Source organism: Pyxicephalus adspersus, chromosome 3 (genome assembly GCF_032062135.1).
Source record: "Pyxicephalus adspersus chromosome 3, UCB_Pads_2.0, whole genome shotgun sequence".
Classification (NCBI taxonomy): domain Eukaryota; kingdom Metazoa; phylum Chordata; class Amphibia; order Anura; family Pyxicephalidae; genus Pyxicephalus; species Pyxicephalus adspersus.
In genome coordinates, this window is record NC_092860.1 from 55,272,982 (window position 1) to 55,297,474 (window position 24,493).

General features: G+C 39.4%; 1 protein-coding gene across 1 annotated transcript in view; it reads right to left on the reverse strand.

The window, feature by feature from the left end:
- Positions 1–18,032, reverse strand: part of GNA11 (G protein subunit alpha 11) — a 36,479-nt gene extending 18,447 nt beyond the window's left edge. Inside the window, exons 1-4 of the mRNA XM_072404733.1 lie at positions 17,660–18,032; positions 4,539–4,723; positions 3,164–3,318; positions 150–278 (exon numbers count right to left, since the gene is read on the reverse strand). Coding sequence (XP_072260834.1) covers positions 150–278; positions 3,164–3,318; positions 4,539–4,723; positions 17,660–17,795 — 605 coding nt within the window. The 5' untranslated portion in view covers positions 17,796–18,032. The remainder of the gene's footprint in view (positions 1–149; positions 279–3,163; positions 3,319–4,538; positions 4,724–17,659) is intronic.
- Positions 18,033–24,493: the final 6,461 nt, after the last annotated feature.

The following is a 24,493-nucleotide window of genomic DNA, read 5'->3' on the forward strand; positions in this document are numbered from 1 at the left end:
GGGGGGGGGGGGGGGGGATTACTGCAGACATTATTAGTAACTAGTCCATTTCCTATTTGGACACAGTTTTCAGAGTTCAGTACCTCTACAGCAAATCTATTAGTTAAAAAAAAAACAGAAAATAAGTTGGTATGTTATATAGAATTTACCTAAAGATGATGTTTTCCAGGTCAAAGGGGTACTCTATAATACCAGTAGTTGGCACTCTGACACGCAATACATCTTGTTGTGTGGGCAGGTACCCAGGCTTAGAAATACGATCCACGTCGGACAAGTAACTATAGGATAGAAAAAGACATAACTCGCTCGATAAGGACAATATGGAGTTATTTGTTATCTTTATGTTTACTGAAACTAGAAGTAAAAGCATGAGCTTTCTGGAATACAGAATAAAGAAAAAAATATACAGCACAAATTTTACTTTTGACAAAAACAATAATTTAACAAATTGGAAAAAAAAAAGTATAAAACATTAAAACCACATTTAACCCTTTAATTGCCAATAAAGTAACGCATTCTGGCAGTTTAAGTGTTAAAACAAGCTCTCGGTAGCAGCCTTGAGCTGCTCCTAGTTACAAAAAAAAGTGATCTAGGGCCCAGTTAAATAGCTAATAAGTACAGTGCTTGATTACATACAGCAGAGGGCCTAGGAAACATTATTGAGCCACTAATGTCTTTTCATATAGAGGTCCGGTCCCTGGCCTAATGATATTAAGGGGCTTGTCAGCCTGCAATACATTGTGATGATTCCACAGATTAAAAGAAATATAAGGCATCTGTATCAACTACTGTGGTCATCTAAAACCATTTTACAATTGATGACTAAGTGGTATTGTTAAGCCAAAATTATTTCCGACTGTCTGGTTTTTAGGACAATACTTCATAATATTTCAGACAGCTACTGAAGCAAAATCCTATTTCTCAAGAGAATAATTTTTGCCTACCTGCAAAATAAAGTTAGACAGAGGGGTCTATGGGACAGGATGCCGCATTCTTTAGCAGACATTTTTAGGCTGGCATAACAACTAGGATTTATTCAGGCCTAGCGTAGGACTCACAATTGTTTTATTACCTGAAACTGTGAGGAAGTAATAAAGAGCTGTATAAACTTACCTAGCACCTTTTGCATAAACAACTATCTGGCTTTTAAGTTTATTACAGTTGTGCTCATAAGTTTATATACCATGGCAGAAATTGTAAAATATTAGCTATTGTCTGGAAATACAAAGTTTATTATGAAAGTTTTTTAAACTGTAATAACTAAAATCTCCCAGGTGGGACTGATCATAAGTTTACATCATGCCTATGAATGTTGGGGATGATAATATACACACAGGTTCAATTTAGGTGTTATTAAAAGAGAGTGCCCCGATATGTACCTTTGATTGTACTCAATGTCTGTGTATCATCAATAGCCAGTTTAAATTCATTTGGAGCTGCACTGCCTGTCAATAGTATCCAAACTGAGATAAAAAAAGTGGAAAGTTAGGGGTTCTGTTACCAAGCCACAGTCAGATAGACAAACTAAGATTTTGGTGACAACTGCCAGGGGAAAAAATGCAAGCCACTTGAAGCTGAAATACAGGCCACTCTGCAAACAAATGGTGTTAATCCCAATCCCCTGGCGGTATACCCGAGTGTGACTCGGGGTGTATTTTACCTGCAAATAGCGGTAATCCCAAGTCACACTCGGGGTAGGTTTAACCTAAAAAAAAAAAAAAAACCCCACTTACCTTGCCCTGTCGGCATCCCCCGCCGTCCTGCTTGTCACCACAAGTTCTGGGGACACGTCCGTCTTCTATCTTCAGCCGCGCAATGCAGAGACGTTCTCCGGGGTTTCCAGGTGACGTCAGTGCAAGTGGGCAGATCGGCATAAAAGTCAAATAATTTTGTATAGGGTTCAATACAAAATAGCTGTACTGAGTCCAATACAAAGAAAGTATCATACATATATATATATATACACACACATATATACATATATACTGTTCACTTACATTACATGTTTAACTATTTTTTTATTTTATTTTTTAACAGATTGTTGTGTTTTTTAATTTAAAGTTTACTATTAAATTTATTAAATATTGGACATATTTCAGTGAGTTATGCCCAAGAATTATAGCCTACAATGTAAAATAAATTTCTATGCAAAAAATGTAACATTTTTTGCATGGAAATTTGGACTGAATTAGAACGCTGGGGAGGTTAATGTTTTAAGATTCACAATAAGGAGGTACTTGAACAAAAATGGATTGAACAGTTAAGATGTGAGAAAAAAGAATAAAGGTTTTATTGTACCAATGTCGCAAAGCAGGCAGCTTAAAATATGCCAAACAGAATCCAGACAAGTCTTTAAACTTCTGGATCAAAGTCCCTTGGTGTGATGAATCCAAAATTGATCTTCAAGGTCACAGCCATAAATGCTTTCTCTTGAAAACAAGACTTATGAACCATGGTGGATCTCTGATATTGTGAGGTAGATATGGGGGGGGGGGGGGGGCTGCAACTACAGAGTAACAGAGAACTTAATAAAAATGTAATGACAAGATGAATGTCACCATATAATACTAAATGCCATCTCTGCATATGGGATGCACTTGGATTTTCCAACATAACAATAATCCAAAACTCAAAACCAAATCAACTTTTCAGTGGCCACAGAAAAGAGGAAGGTAAAGAAGTGGTCATCACGGTCTCCTGACCCTAATATCTTTAAACCATTTTAAGGTAGATCCCAAAGCTGCTGTTCATGATAATCAACCCAAGAATTTACAGTACATGGGGGCTTTATGGCAAGAAGAATAGAAAGGATCTCCTCCACAATCATCACAAAACACTGTAATGCCATCATTTATGCCAGTAATTTGAACTGAGGGAATGCAAGCTTTAAAACAGAGACCATCCCATTAATTTCCTCATAGGTTGTGTTTAATGGTTGTTATTCTGTAATGCCTTAGTTTTTTTTGGATCCCATTAACAGTAAATAAAATGTGTTTTGCTTGCTCATATCTTCTTTAAAAAATGGTATACACCTCACAATTTCTGCCAGGATATCTAAATTGTTTAGCACAACTGCTGATACTTCCTAGAATGCTATACGTTAAAGTAACAGTTTCTGTGGCTTAGAAAGCATTACCAATGTTTTATTGTAAAGTGGACTTACTATTTGGCAGAGTCTGACAGCTGGTATTCCCGACGCCTATCATAGCATTCCTGGATACCTGGGTCACTCCACAAGGTTTTGATTGCACTAACATATGGCTGTTCAAACGTACACACCTTTTCCACATCAACTTCTCTTACAAGGAGTGCATTAGCCTGGAAAAAAAAAGGAAACACGGTCAAGAACCCAAGCATATCCTGGGTCATGTCTGGTAAAGGAAACAATAGAGCAATGCCTCCTCAATGCAATTCTCTGAACATTACCCTTTAAACAGCAACTGAAAAAAAATTATGAGCACAGGACTTCCTTTATCCCTTTCATGTAAGGGGGCAAAGATATTCCTAATTTTAAAGTGACAATATCTTCTCTATCTTCTTATCCCCATCCATTTACAGTTGTAAACCAGAGTTTACAAGGATGTTTGCTGCAGACAAACATCTACATTATGACACCAAAACCTGACCATTTTAATTGGGTTATAGGGTTACATTTTCCTAATCATTCTATGTGCTGCATATGACAATTTACAGAGCATCCCACTCTCTGCTGTATATTACTTTATAGACAGTAACAAAATCTGGACTGCTCCTCTGTACCACAGATATAGATATCCCATACATTTATCTTCTGTATCAAAATATATGCAAACTGAATCACTAAAATCCAATAAAAGTTTAACACTTTCCAAATTCTAAATCTGCGGCTTTCTTTAAAGCTGATGGTCCCGCTAGGAAGATCTTTGTGCAGACTCTTCCTGTTATAGGGTGACAACCTTCTGCCCGTCTTGCAATTGTACTCCTGTGTTCTCACCCTGCCACACACTGTCCCAATAAAGACTGCAAGAGCTGAGCTGGTACACATTGCACAGGAATGTTTTCCTGCTGTTACCATTAGGAAACCCACCATGAGTATTGCCATGCAGCCATTGCTTGGCATGTAGACAGAAAGGAGTTGTTATAAGGAAAAATTATAAAGCAAAACTAAAAATAATTTTAAAAAGTCCCTAATCCATTACGATTTCCTAATAAGAACTAGGTGCTAAACCTCAAGGGCGACAAGAGAGCCACTTTTAAATACTTATTACGGTAGTTAAACAGTTACATTAAAAGATTCAGAATCAACATAAATCCTATAGATAAAATATGTGTATGTCGCCTTTAATATATTGCAATATTCTTCCAAGTTTCATGCCATATCAGTGGGCTGTACAATGTGTGTGGTGGTGTTCTCTGTTCTACAGACAGAGTTTACCAAGAAAAGGTATGCAACAGTAAAGTCTCCTAATCATCATATACCCTCCATCATCCAAATCAACATTCAGCACAAATAAATCTATCCCACCCAAAAAGATGTGTATACATAAAACATATCTTACCTTGTTTTGCTCAAACTTGTAAATAATTTTTAATGTTTCCATGGCACGGATCATAGATTGCATTGCAGTAAAGATATTTTGAAAGACAAGCTTGGTGAAGCCCTTTTTGTCTTCCTCTGAATAGCCAGTACCATGAATTATTCTCATCTGTTTAATAAATGTGCTCTTTCCACTTTCACCTGTACCTGGAAAATTCAGAACAAAATCATCTTTTAGAATATACTCAAACATATTATATACCGTAAAAACTTAGGAAAAAGTATTCAGCTGCAAAATTATGCAAAGATGTACAAGCTTTACGATTTAGGGATCAGTACGACACTTTTAGCCAATTTTGATAGAGAAGGGCTGCAAAAGGTTATAGGCAGCGAACACTTTCAAACAGGGTTTGACTGGCACACAGAAAGGCAAGATAATTCTCCACTGGGCCTCACTCCACTAATATACAGGGTTTACACAATGGCCCTGGCACCACCGGCTTAAAAAATGCTCCTGAAACACTGTATTTGAGCCACTGCCAGCAGTGCTGGAATACTCGGACATAAATGAGATGACATTATCATTTCAGAAGTGACTATGACATTTCTTGAACCGTTTTTCCAGTAGGTAAAACTACACGGTGAGTTTCCCCCTCCCTTTTACTTGTCCTCCTGTGTCTGTCGGTGGCTTATTTCTTACATTGTTTTATTTTTATGTGCCTGTAATGGGTCTCACTGTACCATCCGAGCCTGGCTCTTTGAAATCCTAGTGGCACCTCTTAGCCCGCAGAGATTTTCTCAAAGGTATATTGAGCATTGAGATGTCCAGATGATCCTAGATTATGTTTTTTCTTCTTTGTATATGTTCTACATCATTCTGTAGATGTTTTACATGTTGTTTAACTTTATCCCCTTGTTTGTTGTTGCTATTTGGAAAATCTTTCTCAATAAAAACCGATTGAAACCAAACTATTTAGTGAGATCCTTAAGCTCTTATTGCTGGCCCTGTCACTTGGGGGGGGTTATCCAATAACCCAAAAATGGAGCTTAATTAACTACAATCTCTTCAGGGCAATCACAGACCCCTTTTTATCCATACCATATCAAACCATATGAAAGATGGAACATGACATGTATAGAATATGCCATATACCATACATTCATCCCCCACTTTATTACCCAATTCACAAGCATCTTATTAACCAGGTGGTGTTCCTAATTCTTTTCACATGTTGGTAACTATGGATCTATTTACACCCAATTATAGAACAGCATTTTGTCCTTATTCACTAGCTACGTAAAAGACACAATTCTAAACTTTTGACCACACTGTACACTTTGCTGTAAGTTAAAAAATACCGACCAAAGCAATCCTAGTCTCAAGATGGCAAACTTTTCCCAACAGTCAAGATTCAGTCAAGCAACTTTCTATTAGTTTCTGTCTATATTGTGTACAGCACAATTGTTTCATTTCCTCATTGTTCTGTTATATGCAAGCAATCTATAACAGTCTTTATAATAGGTGATTAGCCTGACTGTACCTTGTTAAAAAGTCTCTGTGGCTTATCAATTGCCATTGTGGACTGCAGAAGGGTCAGCTTCTCCTTTTCCTCATATTGGCACTACTTTTCTCTACTTACAATAGGCTGCTAGAACCCCCTATATTAGGAATGTCCCCCTTATAGTAAGTCAAAGCAGGTACCTCATTTTCACTCATCACCTGCACGAACAGTGCAGCCTGCAGAGTAATCCCCTCTTACCAATTAGCATTGTTCTCAAGTGCTAGCCTGACTGGGCAGCTGTCAGTAACTGCACAGAATCCTATTACTATACCAATTGCATAGGATGTTTACCAATGCATCCCTAGCAATAGGCATTGTGCAGAGGAACATAATATGTAGATAAGGAGTATGAAGCAGTTAAAGGGCTTCTGAATGCAAGAAATAAAATGGAAGGTTAGCTGTTTGCTAGGAGTAAAGGCAGAAAAAAACAAAACATAAAGTCACTGATATTTGACTATAAACAAATTCATTTGTTTTAGATTCCCATTATGAAATATTAAAATTGTTATGCCTGAATAAGAATGCAATGCTAGCCTAGAAATGTTTATAGTAAGTACACACACTCTCTCCCCCATATACAATATGCAATGTAATATATGGTTATTTTTCAAAAGATGTTCATCAAGTTTTTTAGAATGATTAATGGATGTTTGGGGAATATTTTGTATGCCTGGGGGTGGGCTTAAAATCATTAAAAGTGCATAATAAGCCCTCTATTTTATTTATAGGTAATATTATAATTCTCTGGATAATATAGATTATAAAAACTATGAAAATATATTCAAGGAATGTGAATTATCAGACAGTATTTTGTCTATATCCTAGCACCTTAGCCCTCAGAAATGTGTATCAAAGGTAATAAAAGTTAAATACTGAAGCTCCTCTGAGCTAAAATGGTGTACAAATGCCAGGGATGAAAAAAATGCCTAATTTGGAAAATTAAATGGGTATTGGCAAGTAACATTACTTGACTGTTGGCACATACTCAGTTGCAATTTTAATCTCTATGTTAAAAAAAATGGGGCACACAAGTTAGCCTCTACTTGCAAACGGCAGCCTGTCTGCAACACAAGTAAATTTCTACTTTTAGCTTGACAACAATCAAGAAAACCTTCCAAGCAGCAATGTGAAGCACAACATTCCAGTAATAGCCTTTCACAGCCCCATCTAGAAACATAAAAAAAACCAAGAAAAGCCATGCTTGATCAGGTAAAAAAAATACCCACATGCCTTAATTCAGATTTCTTTTTTTTCTTAACACAAAATACCTTTGTAATACACCCTGTGCATTGCTGCATACTACAGCACATGTGTGTTGCAGAACCACTCAATATGAATGGTATTTCCCCCTAAAAAAAAGTAATATTTATGAGCATTAACAAGGTAATAGAAGTATGAGAACAAGTACGGAAATAATTTATTAAACATATTAAGGGCTGAAACAGCCAAGCTTACAGCATTTTCAAAATGTTGACTGCAATGGCAGCCCCCATACAAATGCCAGGACAAACTCTTTAAAGCTTTTTCTATCTAATGGTTATTAAAATGGGAGGCCCTGCTCTTCCGGAACTTACTGGCAAACATGTTAGTTGAATTTAAAGTATAACAATTCAATAGACAACTTCAATACTGTTATTAGGATGATATATAGATAGATACCAGTGTTCAACCCCGATATTTTTTTTTAGCTGGGTGAGAAGAAACTGTAAGGCGGTGGCAGCCCCTGTATTGTTACCCAACTCTTCGGTAGCCACTCAAAAACAGCCGGGTGGTTTTACTGAAAAGTGCTGGGGAAAACACAGATATGGACCCTTTACTTTTTCAGTTTAGTTATGTTGCAACCTGAGGCTGAAATTGTTTATATTTTTTCCCCCTCAGTCTACAATATGTACCTCATGTACAATACCCATTTCATAAAGGAAAAACATAACTTTAGATAATTTTGTACATTTATTTAAAAAAAAACTGAAATATTACATTTACATAAGTATTTAAACCCTTTACATAGTACTTAGTTGAAGCAACACTGACAGCAATTACAGCCTTGGGTCTTTAGCTCTGCACAGCTGGATTGGAGAATATTCTGCCATTCTTTGCATATCTTCTCAAGCTCATTCAGGTTGGATGGGGACAATCAGTGGACATCCATTTTCAGGTCTCTTCTGAAATGTTTAACAGGGTTCACGTCAGGGCTCTGGCTGGACCACTCTAGGACATTCACCAAGTTGTCCCTAAGCCACTCCTGTGTTATCACTGGCAGGTCCTGAGCACAGTGGAACAGGTTTTCTTTGAGTATATCTCAGTATTTTGTTTCATTCAGCTTTCCCTTAACTCTGACCAGCCTCCCCCTAGTGCTGAAAAACCACCATGCTTTGTTGTGGAGATGTATTGGGCGTGTGATGAGCGGTGCCCGGTTTCCTTCAAAAAAAAAGTTCAAAATTGAGGCCAAACCGTTTAATGTTGGTTTTAACAGGCCAGAAGAGAATCTTGTTCCTCCGAGTCCTTCAAGTGCTTTTTTGCAAACTCCAAGCAGATTTTTGTGCGTTTTGCACAGGAGGCGGCTTCTATCTCTGGATGTCAGGAGCTCAGTCAGAGTGACCATCAGGTTCTTGGTCACCTCTAACTTATGCCCTTCTCCCTTGATTGCTGGGTAATTCTGATCTTATTTGCATTTGAGAATTAAGGAGGTCACTGTGCTCTTGGGAACCTTCAGTGCAGCAGAATTTTTTTTTTATGTAGCCTTCACCAGATTTGTGCTTTGCAACAACCCCAATTTACCACAGTCTAAGCCCTTTTTCTTAACCTTTTTAACATTGGGGAACCACTTGAAATAACTTTCAGGAAACCCCTGCTATAATTACTATATCTACAGCTCACAGTACATTAGTGTGGTAATCATTAGGATTAATGCCTCCTATATTACTGGCCATTGGGAGCAATGCCACCCTTAGGCTAGGTACACACCTTCAATAGTTCTCGTCCAATAATCGGCTCAGGTCCGATATCGGATGACAATCTTGCATAATGCTCGTCAGCCATCGTCCAAATGGCCGTCCTGGCGGATCCAGTCGATGAACGATCGTAATGCAAGTGAAGGGGAGAGAGTGCAGCACTCGTTCATGCATCGTGCAGTCGCTTGTCGTTGGAAAGGATCGTGAAATATCCTTTCCAACGACAATTATTGCACGTCTGGTACATAGCCTTACCGATAGCCAAGATGATTGGTATCTATTAAACTGACCTGAGAGTCATAAAACTGCTCATTGCTCAAGGAACTCCTAGCAACCCTGGTCTTAGATAACCCTATTGCGGAGTACATTTGTTACCATTTGCCACTGTTCAATGCTTACAGCATGGAATATTTAGTTTTTAAAAGCGCATCAGAGTTTTGGATTTTAAGGTATTTAAAAAAAAAAACTGACCTGTTATACTAACTTTTGGACTTATAACACACAGGTACAGATAGAAGTAAACTAGGGCAATGTTCAATCCAATTCCTACTGCAAGATCTGCAGCAATATTATCGACATTATACTGGTTGCTGGGAGAGTAACAAATGAAATACATCAGGTTGCTGAGCAGCAGCATTTGCTGAGCTCCCAGCAACAATCAGTAAATCAGCAACTCAAGTATCAGCACCAGAATCCTATATCAATGGCTTACAACCAGCTGTTTAATTGTCAAAAATACAGCACAGCCTGCCCCAGGGTACAGACGTCATTTTCTTCAACAATAACATTTCTTTTATTAGTCAATCTCTGCTATCAGAGTTTAAATTTGTAGCTATTACCAAGAAGCCAATGAAAGAGAAACCTAAAAGTTTTGTTTTTAATTCATGTACATCAAACACTTTCCAGTTTCCCTGTATCCAGTGGTTCATACTTTTCCGAGTTGCCGGGTAAATACTGGTAAAAGCCTAATTTCCCATTACTCTGCTCTGTCACTACAGAACCCAATAGGAAATTGTATGCCCTGTCAGCCAATCACAGATTAGTTAACAATCGCACTTCAGGTCTGGGGCAAACACTGCTTTAAAAATGATAAAAAGAAGAAAAACTGCTGGTAAAAAATATTTTTTTTCTTTGCATTTTTTTCTCACTTTAAAACAGAATTTTATACAACATTTCTTATCTGGGTCTGCTTTTATCTACACTTCCTATCTGCTCTTGTAACATATCACCCCATTTGCACCACTTTATGCACAGAAAAATAAATCTGTGCCAAGACTATGCAAAGATGTTTCAATTTGTGCTTTATGTGTCACTGGATTCTTCCAAAGCCTCCCTATTTAGCCTATCCTATGGCTGGAAATAAACACAACGAAGTGGAGTTGTAAACATGCAAAATGCTGTGTCCCAAAGGTAAGTAAATACTGTATACACAAACAAGCAATTGCCTATTTATCTATTATCCAATCATACACCAGTCGCACAATACAGTTGCTGAGTAAAATGTCAATAAAAAAATTTATCAGGGAAGGCTTTTTTGCATTCGGCTGCACTGCACAATTCGTGTTTGAAAGGGATATTAATATTGGCCACAATCTTGATTCACTTGTGGTGGGTGCTGGCAGGAAGGTGATGCTGTGCAGACCTTTAAATGGTATAATTGTATAAAGTATTGCAGAAACATAGCAGTCTCTACCTACCTCTACCCCTAGCAGCACTGTCCTGTAAGTTTGTGTCCTCACCTTATTCACACACATTTAGAGGCTCATTCATTTTACATACAACTGGCTGGTCAGAAAATCAATAGAAAAACTTTCAGTACGGTTCATGTCACATCTCTCAAATCCTGTAATTTTTTTTACCAGATGCAAGGAATGAATAAAACTAAAATGGTACTAATAAATGTATAGAATATGTTTAATAACACTACAAAAGGTACCCTTATCAGAATTTCTGTTGATTACCATTTTGAATGTTGGTGGCATTTTGTACCCTCGAGTCAATGTAGTTTTCCTGTTTTTACATTTTTATTCAGTGAAAGTTAAGTACCTCTGTTTATTTTCAGGTCAGTTTATATATTAGTATATACAGTATATAGGTTATCGGTTTATTACACTTGGATTTAAACTATGATGCTGAACTCCACTCAAGCTAAAAAAAAAAAAAAAAAAAAAGTAGACAGAAATACAACTGCCTATTACAGCAAACATCAAAAAAATCATCAGTTTGGTTTTTAACATGGGATCTGCCATGCAGCCATAGTTCTTCTAAAAATATATGCTACTTTTGGAGCATCATTATTTGGAAAACTTAGTCCCTACCTTTGAATTAGCTAAGCGTTCAGAGGCCTATTAAAGTGAAAGCCTTTTGTTTTTGTCATCACTGCCCTGTTAGGAATAACTTTATTCACATTCTTTCATGGAGACAACCTATCTACTTTTTCTCCTGGAGACACAACAGTCGGAGGAATCCTGCTTTTAGCGGTCACTAGAAAATGACCTCAGTGGGAGCTTTCTCCACATTGTTTTAGCGACAATTGTAAAATATAATTTTCCCCAATTAACAATGGCCTCCTGCTCAAAAAAAGAGGGTGAATAAGAATAATAATTCCGAGGACTTCATTACTTCAGTCTAGTCAATATGAAATGAACTAGGAAGCTGTAAAATAACCCATAAAGCAGTTATGCCAAATCAAAAAGTAACCCCACTCAGCATTTTTACATTAGGGCAAATCCCTATAATACTTATCTGATGCTCACCAAGGAAACTTGCAGAAGGCAACCAGCAAGATTCCTTACCAAGTCACATCATCTGCCACTGGGCCAACCAGACCCTCTATATATTGTGCTCTAAGCAAAGCAGAAAGAGATACGAGCTAAAGTATATACTGTACAAATATTCCCCCCTTCTACTGTATGCTGCTTCCCCACCACTTGTAAGCCCTTCTGGGCAGGGTCCTCCCCTCCTCGCGTGTCTCTCCCTGTCTGTATCTGTCTGTCATTTGCAACCCCTATTTAATGTTCAGCGCTGTGTAATATGTTGGCACCATAAAAATACTGTTCAAGAATAATAATAAAAATATGGAGAGCATAGGTAACCTTGTCAGTGATTTGTCTCTAGTTACATTTTACATCCTAGTAAATTCCTTTCCATTATGCATTCTATGTGGATATGAATGGGGTTTGCGAGAGATATGAAGAATATATTACTGTTTAATATCAAACAAATGATATAAACCCAGAGAAAAAATTGGTAATAAATCAAACGACAATCATGAGCTCAGCAAGTTTAATATTTGTGTGAAATTTGCTGTGTCTTGTTTGCCCTGACCAATAACAGTTACGCTCCAAAAACCTAAAACAAACTTAAAAATAAACACTTTTTGCAACATATAATCCAAAATAAAATTATAGGTGAATGTCAGATTCAATAATAGCTCAGCTGGACTTCAAACTTGGAAAACAATTACTCACTGGGCTTTTATCCCATAGCAGGGGAGCACTTTATTATGACTATTATCCGTGAAATAGGAAATCGTAACATACTCAATAGGTACAAATTTGCCTGTTCCAACACTCCAGGTACCCAGGAATAGCTTCTGACTTTACAGCCCTGCTTCAATCAAAGGTATTTAGGTGTGCTTTTAGAATAAGTATGTGCAAAACTAGGTAAGTTCACCTCGTTCAATCCTTACCCCTGTTTGTGAGACCTATTTTCTACAATATACCGGTAGCTCTTGAAGCAAAATTGTTCAGTGTTCTCCCCAGCCCCTTTTAGCTGGGTACGGCTTTTAATAGCTAGCTGGTTACTGAAAAGTCACAAAACAGGGGCCACCACCTGCCTACAATTTCTTCCTACCCAGTTTTAAAAAATTCTATGGAGAATACTGTTGTTGATAGATCTGGCACTAAACCTCAGTCTCAAACTTAGTAATCCTGGCCACTCAGATATTTTTGATTAGGCTAAAATAGTAAATCCATCAAAATCATAAAAGTCTGTTCAGAAGTCAGTGTCACATGCTGTCAAATCTGCCAAAGCTGGTCCTTTGGGAACCAGTGCAAGTGGCTGGCAAGGTGCCAGCTACCGGTAGCCATGTAAGATCACTTGTTCCTAACACAGGTCTGAAGCTACCCCAAATTAAAATACAACATACTAATAAAATTCAGCAAGAAGTGACATGAAGCAAATAAAATGCCCTCTCAGACAGTTCTCATTGAAAGATTTCCTCTAGATTCCTCTTCTGAAGACGTCTCCCTCATTTTAGGCCTGGCCATGCATCCAATGTACATGCATGACTCTTGCCCCCTTCATCCCTATGTTGAGGCCACAAGTGATAAAGCAGACACTCGGGCATTCAATAATTAAACAAACAAAACAATACATGATCTAAACCTGGAGGAACTGAAGGTTTCCGTTGAGTAGCAGACAAATATAGCTGAAAACTTCTCCAAGCCTAGATGACTGTCACTCCTCTTGGAACTAATGCATCGCAAAGGAACTAATATATTGAAGTGAAAACATTTGGAAATACATTTATGTAACTTTGCTGAGCAATCTCTTTGAGCTGCTGCTGGATAAAAAAAGGAAAGGCATTCACTATCTACATTTTAACAGAAAATCATGTACTGGAAAATATCAAACTCTATTAAATCTTATATGCCAATTTGTCCCGATGGCCCCCTGAATTGTAAAATGCAATTATAACCAGTACATTCCAATGATTTATATTTGAAATCATTAGCATCTTCTGTGCAGCTCCAGTGAGAGAGATCAATTTATCCACCAGCCTCCCCCCATCTTACATTTATAGAGCATGTGGTGGGTGTAAATTAGTGGGTGGTTTATGTTTTTCTGAATCCCATCCCCAGACCAATGTCTGCTGAGACCATGTCACCAAATTACAGGTAAAAGCACAAATAAATCAAGTATTTAGAATGCTTATTTACAAATTATTTTATGTAAAAGCCAGGGGAGGGAATGTTACAGTCACTACAGCTCTGAATCTGCTGGGGAAGCTGACATCATATGTAAAATGGCTTTATTATTTCTCTCTAAAAGTAAGGTACCTTTTGTTGCTAGAAATTCACAAATCGGCAAGCTCTAAGTGCACCCAGTACACCCACCAACCCTGCATAAGGTTATGTACACACGTGCAATGGTTCTCGGCTGACATCGGACAAGAATCTTCAATGTGTACAGCGCACGTCCTCCATCGACTGAACGACCATGATCGACTGAATGATCGTAATGCAAGTGAGAGAGAGCGCAGTGGGGTGCCACTCCGACTTTCTCCCCCTCCCCCCTCCACAGAGCAGAACGGGGCTTTATGTACAGCGCTCGTTTATGCATCGTGCAGTCGTTTGTTGTTGGAAAGGATCTTGAAAGATCCTTTCCAATGACAATTATTGCACGTGTGTATGTAGCCTTAGTTTGGGAGCATCAGATCCATCATGTAATTGTGACGTTGGGACCCTCTCACTGACTTGTTGGATGGAGAAAGATGTAGCCTAAAAGAGTGAAGACTTCTTTTACACTGTGTACTGGGGAAACATCCTAGTTGTAAATTAGCAAAAACTTTTTGTACATTTTACGACTGTCCCTTTTCTGTGGATTTCGAAAAAAAATTTGCTGATGTGCATGTGCAGCTCAGGGTACCCAGCTTCCTCTGCTGGGAATGAACTCCTGTGTGCGAGTCATGTCAATCAATCTGGCCAATCAAAACGGCCAAAGATCACAACTAGGGGGAGAAGAAAAAAAATTGTGGTGCCCTGTGATGGAATTGGGACAGGCGAGTATAAGAGGGTTTAAGCTCTGCTTTAATGCTTCTTTAAAAAAGTATGTACTAGAACATATGTACCACCAACATCTGAAACGTTAACATTTTCTGAATCCAGACAAAATGACAGGTAAACTTTATTACAAAGCTCTATGAATCTCGCAGATGGTATTGAGATTATTTTGTTAAATCTTTATTTATAAAGCTCCAAACATATTGCACAGCAGAGAAGAGATCACAGTACATACCACACCTTATTAACACACAAAAACATTATGTATGATTTCCAGTTATTGGAAAATGTATGCAATGAAAATGTACTACTTTAATAAAAATGTACAGTCAGGTTTAAATTCAGTCTGTCCAGACATATAACCAAAAAGATTGCTGTCCCTTAAACTGCTCATAGAACCCTGGTTTACATCACGTGAGGCTTTCCAAATACTTGTGAATGTATACAAATGCCCTCTATTTTCTGTCCTTGTTGAAACATGGCTTCCCAGTAGAGTGTTGGGAATTAATATGCACTCTGAGTGAAAACCTAGATAACTGTTGATATAAACAGCAAAAGATGTACAGTACCTAGGAAAGTGCTACTTGTGTTAGCTTTCTGCACTCATTTTTCACTCAGGCTAAAGGAAGCATGCCGAGAAATATACAAAGCTGGAACGGAGGACCTCCATTAAAAAAAATCATTTATTATTGGTGGACAAGATGAGACACTTCAATTAATGAATGTTTACTATTCTAGTAAAAACACAAATTAAATATTAGATTTTTTTTTTATAAGGTGGTAAAATCTAAGTATGGCCAGCCTAAAACTAAATGGCTACAAAGTACAACAATCACACAAGTGTACAAGGTACAAGTGATTGCAATAGCTAATCAAAACCTCAAAGTCAATTGTGCCGGGTAAATAAAGTCAGCAAACAAATATCTTCTAAGTGTTGGTAAAAATTTTATTATTGTACACTATACACCTTTTATCATTGCTAATAAACCAAATGATACCGACCACTGCAAACATGAGATATTAAAGTGGAACTAAACCTGCACGCCTCTGTGGTTGGCGCCAACATCTTCACCTTAGTCCTTTTTAGGGTTCAGGATCTTCAGCCATCTTGACGTTGTATGATCCCAGCATCAAGGTATGTCAGAATTGTACAGTGAGCTGCACATACATTGTAGGTGTACAATATATTGCCAACAGGCAGGTAAGTTTGTTTTATTGCAGAAGAGACAAAGCCGGTCATTTCAGCAATACAGAACCTGCCTGCTCTCCTAAAGATCCTTTTCTACTAGCCTGGTAGGGGGTGACAAGACTCAATCCCCGTCTTCCAAATACTCACATATTGTTATCCTGTCACATAGGTTCTGATGAAGACTACAAGAGGACACTGAAACACACCTTACATAGACAACATCCACTATTGTCACCATGATAAAATTCTTCTAAGAAACTTTATGGAGCCATCACTGGAGTGCATTCATGTAAATTGGAAGTGGCTGCAAAAAAAGCTGCAAGAGATCAGCAGCACTACTGATAAAATGAATGATGAATATATGAATAACATTCAACATGTATGGAAGGTGAACTCCTGACAAACAACATACATAAAGAATATGAGAGCAGTTATATCTGTCAAAAGATTTATATTTCAGTTTATTCAAGTTTGTCTCAAGCTTTGCCGGATTCTGCCAGATAGCACAGCCAAGGCTGACATATCCCATCCCTTTCTATTTACACTCACTGCTTCATGATCTGCCTAGGTTTATCATTACTAGTAAATCTGGGGATTGATAGGATTGATAGGACCTTTCACAGAGAGATACGAGGAGCTACCATTGTTAAACTCATAGTAAAGAATACAAATTGCCTGGATGTAAAGCTGATTTGTTGACATGCAGATGTCCACCCTCCATTTCTAAAACACACAGAACCCTTCTCATTTAATCTGGAACACACTAAACCCACTCTTCCCTCCATGTACTAAGAACACTCAGCCTCACTTCAGCACACAGAACCTCCATGCTTTTATACAGAATACACAGAACTCACTCCTACAAAGCACACCCAGCACCCCATCCATGTATCCAAACCATATATCCCCTTACCCTCCTCTATGTGCCTAGATCCCAATCAGCCCTTCCTCCGTATGCCTAGAACACACACAGGCCCTCCATCACGTGCCTACAACACACACAGGCCCTCCATCACATGTCTAGAACACACAGGCCCTCCCCCACGTGACTAAATCCCAATCAGTACCTCCTACAGGTACCTAGAACACACAGCCCCGCCTCCATATGCCTTGAACCCACACAGCCCTTCCTGCAGGTACCAAGAACACACACAGCCCCTCCTCCTGGTACCAAGAACACACACAGCCCCTCCTCCAGGTAACAAGATCCAAATTAGCCCCTCCTTCAGGAACCTAGAACACACACAGCCCCTCCTCCAGGTACCAAGATCCCAATTACATCCTCCTCCTAGTACCAAGAACACACACAGCCCCTCCCCCACATGCCTAGAACACACAGTCCCTCCCCGTGACTAAATCCCAATTAGCCCCTCCTTCAGGTACCTAGAACACACACAGCACCTGCTCCAGGTGCCTGGAATCCAATTAGCCCCTCCTCCACATGCCTAGAACACACACACCCTCCTCCATGTGCCTTGAACCCAATCGGCCCCTCCTCCGGTTACCGAGATCCAAATTAGCCCCTCCCCCATATGCCTAGAACCCCCATTAGCTTCTCTACGTACCTAGAACACACACAGCCCCTGATCTATGTACCTGGAACACACAAATCCCCCCTTCTTGTACATAGAATAGACATAGCCCCCACCCCGTACCTAGCAGCAGCAGCTTCAGCTCCCGTCGGGAGTCCTTCTTGTCCTTCTTCAGCTGTTTCTCGATCTCAGCATTGATTCGCTTGGACTCCTTCACCTCCTCACTTAGACAGCAGGCCATCATGGAGTCCAGAGTCATCCCTTCCCCCCGGAACTGTGGCCCGCACCGGGGGCCTCTCCCTCCCGGGGGGGGAGACGATCACTCACCGGCCCGGATTCCGAGCCTGGTCAAAGGACGCTGAGCATCCAGCCGGGAACACTGACGGAAGGTGGGGGCGGACACAAATCTCTTCCCCACCCTAGCTGGCCGTACCCGGGATTTCCGCTCCTCCAGCCCTCGGAGCCGCCACAACCTACCCTGACTGCTAGAAAACAGGCTGTAAGTGACTTGTCAGCTACCCAATCAACAACACGGAGGTCACACGACATCAAGTTGGGAGGAACTTCGCGCACATTAGGGTTGGTTGCTCTCCTCTAGTTGAAGACGAGGCTGCTCGCAGAGAACTCTGGGTAGTTCTAAGGAGGGTGGTGTACCAATGGGGTTGCCATGGAGACTGTGGCCTGTGTCTTTGGCCTATATTGCAAAAAAATATCCATCTGCACCTTTCTGGTCCTATTGCCAAAATAACTGTAATCTATCACAGTAAAATAGATTAGGACCTTAGTTTATATTTAAAGTACATATAAACCCCAATGAAATGGCACTTTGTATCATGAATCACCATAACATATTGTTTTTATTTTTGTTCATGTTATGATGTATCTAAGAGCTCCTGCAGCCATTTCCTGATTACATACAATATTTCTCAGGCCTCGTTTCCTAGAGACAATGATGCACCATGCCTGTGTAATGTTAGTATGACCAATTCACTGGATGGCTGTATGACAGGGTGACAAAGAATGGGTGGCCTAGTTAGGTACCATCATCAGAAATGATCTTTTTAACACTCTTAGTCCACAATTTACAGTCAATTAATTTTAAAGCATTAACGCAGAAACTTCCCATTGCACGCGATAGTCTAATGCAACCAGACATAAGCAGCCTATCTCCTACATTATAACCCATCTTCAGGAAAAAACTAGAAATCTCCCTCTTCCTTCTACCCCCTCTAACCAATCCCCCTGAAAGATATCACAATTCCTTGACAATGCCATTTCCATGTCTGGAGGGCCACAATCCTGCAGAGGATAATAGATCCTGCATTCTCAGGTCTGAGTCTTCAGTAAATGGTAAAGTGAGATAACAGCGGTCTCAGGTGGCTTTGCCAGTCATAGATTATTTTAGCCACACACACGTTACCACGTTCAAACGCCTACATATGCTGTAGTGCTAGATGTGCCCTGTTTTTTTTGGGGGGGGGCCAAATTGGGCTTTTTAGTTCGGACCACAAACACATCCCCACCAGTCCAACTGGCTCACTGACTGCAAGGTACATGACTTATTCTTTCTCATTTCACTTCCCCATCTAGTTCTTCCTTTACTCACCACCGTAATCAGTCCACAACTGCAAGCTAGCTATTGCTAATAATATTTGGATCTTTCTGATGTGTAGCTCTTTGTAAAGACATGTGGCACTGTTTTTTAACATCCACTGTTACCCACAGTGAGGATCAGGGCCAGTAATAACTCTCAGCAAGTGTTAGAGCCAGCAAAAATACTCAGTAAGTGTCAGAGCTTGTAATAACCCCCAGCAAGTTCCAAGGCCCTCAAAAACCCCTAAGCAATAACCTCCAGTAAGTATTAAGACCTGCAATAACCTCAACTAGTAACTGGCCTTCCTCTTCCTGGTCTCCCTGTTCTTTATAAGAACATGAGGCTTCTTGTGCCAGCCCTTGTATATTGGAAAAGTTAAAGTAAAGACAGAAGTTTCTACATGCATACTCGTTCTGGGTTAGTTACCAGGTCAAACATAATAGGAGACAGGTAAATAGCCCTTGCAGAAAAAGAAGTCAGAAATGCAGCATTTTTTACTATCATGAAAAGGTCACTTTATGACTAGAAATACATTAAAGAGCTACAGAACTTTAGTGTTTTCAAAGCAATGTAGTGCATCAGTCCTCCTTTTGTCACCAACTTGGTATATTCTTACCAACCATATGAGGTGGTTTGTGTACCACCTCCATTTGTCTTCATCTACCTGCAGCTCAATGTCCTTAGGCCCTCTCCTCCTCTGCAAAACTGCCATCAATATACAGCAAATTTTATGCGATACATGCCACCTGCCTGCAACAATACTGACAGTAGAAGAAGAGCAAAATATATATTATTGATATGAACTATGGAGACCTGATTTTATTGCCTCTTCTACAAGAAACGTGCACCTAGATTTTTTTTTTACAAGTTTACCAACGTGGTAGAACTCCAAAAGCAGAATGGAGAGCAATATTGTGGGGGACAAAAGGTAGAAGAGTAGGTCATCTGTAAACACCGCCATCTTATGCTTCTTGTTCAAGTTGGTGACATCAGTGATATTGGGATTTTTACTAATGTGCTGCAAAAATGGTTCCAAGGTTGGAAACCAAATTATCGGGGAGAGGGGGCATCCTTGACGGGTGCCATTGGCGATAGAAAATGTTTCAGATAGAATCCTGTTGACACTCACTTTAGCCGTTGGGTGGGAGTACAGAGCCAGAATCTTTGTTAGAAAGTAGTCACATAAACCAATATGTTGTACAGTAAGCTGCATGAACTCCCAGTCCACTTTCTCAAAGGCCTTATCAGCGTCAGTGGAGAGGTGGTAGTTAATAAAGCGAAGAGAGTGAATGATGTTGAGGGTTTCATTGGTGTTGTCTCTGTGGGGGACAAACCCAACCTGATCTACTTCAATTAGGCGTTACAAGTATGGGTTTAGTCTAGTGGCAAGAAGTTTGATCTCTAAATTGAGCAGAGATATAAGTCTGTAATTGGCACAGTTGGAGTAATTGGGAATAACTGTTATATTGGCTTCAAAGAGGTCCTGTATGGCTGGGCTCGTCGGGACATGCAGTTGAAGGCTGTGAGAAAGGGGAACTTAGTAATGGGGCTAGGGACTTGTAGTATGACAGGGTGAATCCATAGGGGCCAGGCGCTTTCCTGTCCTGTCCTGGAGTCTGAGAGCACATCCTTAAATTCTTCAGTTGTTAAATGGGCTTCCAATTTTTTAAGACTTTTGTATATTAAAATCTCTTCACTTGGCAAGGTTAAAACAGGAACATAACTGCAGAGCATGAGGAGGTTGAGAGTGTCTCCTAGGACTGCATAAGCTAACACAGGGCAAATATGCATGCTTCTTACAGTCTAGGGGGTATACATTTGGAGAAGTCAAAAATAGAAAGAACATAGACTTAATAGCATACAATACAAAACTGCAATATCTACAATGAGCAAAGTACTTTGTATTGAAAAAGGAAAAGACTGCAGAGATCGAGACATTATCCTGCCCCTGTACAAAGCATTGTCAGACCACATCTGGAATATGCTGTCTAGTTTTGGGCACCAGTTCACAAAAAGGGCAACTAAACTAATAAAAGGAATGGAGGAACTGAATCTATTCTCCCTTGAGAAGAGATGTTTAAGGGGGGATATGATCACCCTGTATAAATATATAAATAGTCCATATAGAGCACTTGGTTCACAAATATTCACTTTAAGGTCATTCAAAGGACAAGGGGGCACTCTTTGCGTCTGGAGGAAAAGAAGTTGAATCTCTGCATAAGGAAAAGATTTTTCAAGGGTCTGTGAAAATGTAGAAAAGAATCCTTCAAGATATTTTAGCAAGTTCTATAGTTTGCCTAAACAAATAGCTGGATGCTTTTTTAGAAGCACATAATATACCTGGACAACAGAGACTGTTGATCCAGGGAACATCTGATTGCCCCATGACAAGGATTTTTTTCCCTGTTGCAGCAAATTAAACCATGCTTTATATGTTTTGCTAATTGGAGTTAGTAAACAATTAGTTAGTATATTTGCTAGAATTGTAGATAACTGCTAGAAAACTGTAATCATATATGCCGATCCTGGCATTGATAAACTGCCCAAAATATACTTACAAGGACCTGTAACATATATGCAAAGGATTTCATTTTTACTGATAAAAGTAAAACTCTCTGAAACCTGCAGTTCCGATTTATATTGCTTTTTTACAAAATGATTGTAAAGACAAATGCAGGTGAACATTTTTTTCTGCCATTCTGCTAAATCAAGACGTTGAGAAAAGAAAAAAATATTTGTTGCCTGAGGTCAACCAAATGATCAGAATGTCAATACAATTTTTTGTTTCAATCAAGTTTTATTAAATTTTTACAAAGTAACAAATACAGTATCATACAGTATCCGATTAGCGTGAATGCATGATCAAAAACAGAAAAAAACAGAACATATATGTGTTATCCAAGAGCAAAAGAAAGAAAAGTGACTAGCTGCGGAAGGAAGAAATGTCCATGAGGAGTAACAGTCCCTTAGTTACATGTCGTGTCAAGCAGAACAATGTTACATACCCGAGTCAGTACAATGGGAGAGGACAGTATTTGTAGCAAAACATTCACATAATGACATTACCAAAACAAAAAACAAAGGGGGAGACAAAAAGACCGACAGCAATTAGAAAGCCCTGGGGGGTTTTAGGGGAAGGAATAGAGGAGTGTGGGCAGGGTAGGAGAGGAGAAAAGAGGGTTAGGATGAATGAGGCAAGGAAATTATAAGCAACCTGATTATATCATGTCACAAAATCACACTGTATCAACGCCAAGGGGTAAGTGGCACCTCATTATAGATAATTCTGGTATTGAGGGGATTCCATAAACCAGTCCCAGGCCTACCACATCAATTTGAATTTTTCATAATGATCTTTGTCTTCAACTACTAACAGTTCCATATGCTGGATCCTTTCAAGTTCCATGAACCAGTCCTTTAAGGAGGGGATGTTGGTCTGTTTCCAGAACCTGTGGATAACTGCTCTAGCTGCAGTTAAAAAATGGTGGCGCACACTACTTTTGGCAGATTTGATTGAACCTGGGATCATGGATAACACTTTGGGGTGGATAGGAATATCTGAGCCTGTCAGTTTGTTATAGACCTCTATGATTGTTCCCCAAAAACATTGGATACACAGACATTCCCACCATATATGAGGCATAGAGCCTCGAGATGTGAGGCAGCACCAACATGTGTCAGGCTGAGAAGGAGAAAAACAGTGTCGGCCTGTGGGACACCTATACCACCTGGAGAGTATCCTATAATTAGTTTCCTGCGCTTTACAGGGCAAGGCCATTTTATGTGTCAAAATAAAGGCCTGTTCAGAATCAGAGATATGCATATTCAGTTCTGATTCCCAATATCTAGTGTATATTAAAGAGTTGGTATTGGTATCCGACAAAAGAATAATGTACAGTTGGGAGATGACATGGGACGGGCGGTCAGATGTCCTCAATATCGTCTAAATAGCCGTCAGACTTCTATGAAAAATGTGAACATCTCCGAATGCGTATATGAAAGAGGAAAGTTGCCATAATTGAAACCAAGGGGCCAAGTTGCCACAATCTCTAATGTTCAGAGAAGAAAGGGGTGGGAGTTGTCCATTGGACAAAATGTCCTGAAGATGTCTATGCTCATTGGGGTTCCAAATTAGGGACCGATCTGTACTCATTGCTGGGGGGAAGGCCGGGTTGTCAAATAAAGGAGTAATAGGACCTATCTTGGAAGAAATTTTGCCCAAGCGTAAGAGGTCATCCAAAACACGTAAGAGATCTAGGGTCAGTTTGGGAAAGCAGTATTTGGGGGTTTTACAATGCAGTGGATCTTAAGTCTGGAGGGGACAATGCGTTCTCAAGACCCACCCAACTCTTTCCATCCCTATTATGAAACCAATCTACCAATCCTATTAGTATAGCTGCCCTATAGAATGAGAAGATGTCAGGAACAGCCACTCCCCCCACGGCCTTTGGTTCGGTTAGCATACGAAGGGCTAAGCGAGGACGCCTTTCCATATAAATCATGCGAAAAGTAATTGAAATTTTCGTAGGTAGAAAGTTGGGAGATAGATCGGCACTGTTTAAAAGATATATAGGACACAGGGCAAGATGTCCATTTTAAGTGAGTTAATTCTGGCAAACCAGGACAAGGGTAAAGAGTAGTACTTGGGAAGGTCTGATTGAATTTTGTTAGGTAAAGAGGAATAAATATACAGTTAGGTTCATAAATATTTGGACATAGAACTTTTTTCTAATTTTGGTTCTGTACATTACAATTACAGTACAATTTATTTACAGTACAATTAAATTATAAATGAAACAACTCAGATGCAGTTGAACTGCAAACATCTTTAATTCAGTGGGTTGAACAAAAAGATTGCATAAAAATGTGAGGAACTAAAGCCTTTTTTAACACAATCACTTCATTTCATGGGCTCAAAAGTAATTGGAAAAATTAAAAAGCTGAAAATAAAATGTTTATTTCTAATACTTGGTTGAAAACCCTTTGCTGGCAATGACAGCCTGTAGTCTTGAATTCATGGACATCACCAGACCTTTTTAATGCTCTGCCAGGCCCTTACTGCAGCGGCTTTCAGTTGCTGTTTTTTTTGTGGGCCTTTCTGTCTGAAGTTTAGTCTTCAACAAGTGAAATGTATGCTCAGATCAGGTGACTAACTTGGCCATTCAAGAATATTCTACTTCTTTGCTTTATTAAACTCCTGGGTTGCTTTGGCTGTATGTTTTGTGTCATTGTCCATCTGTATTATGAAAAGCCTCCCAATCAATGTGACTGCATTTAGCTGGATTTGAGCAGACAGTATGCCCCTGATTCATCAATAAAATCCGCGCTCGCTGGAAGCGCGAAAGTACGCGCGGCCATCGATC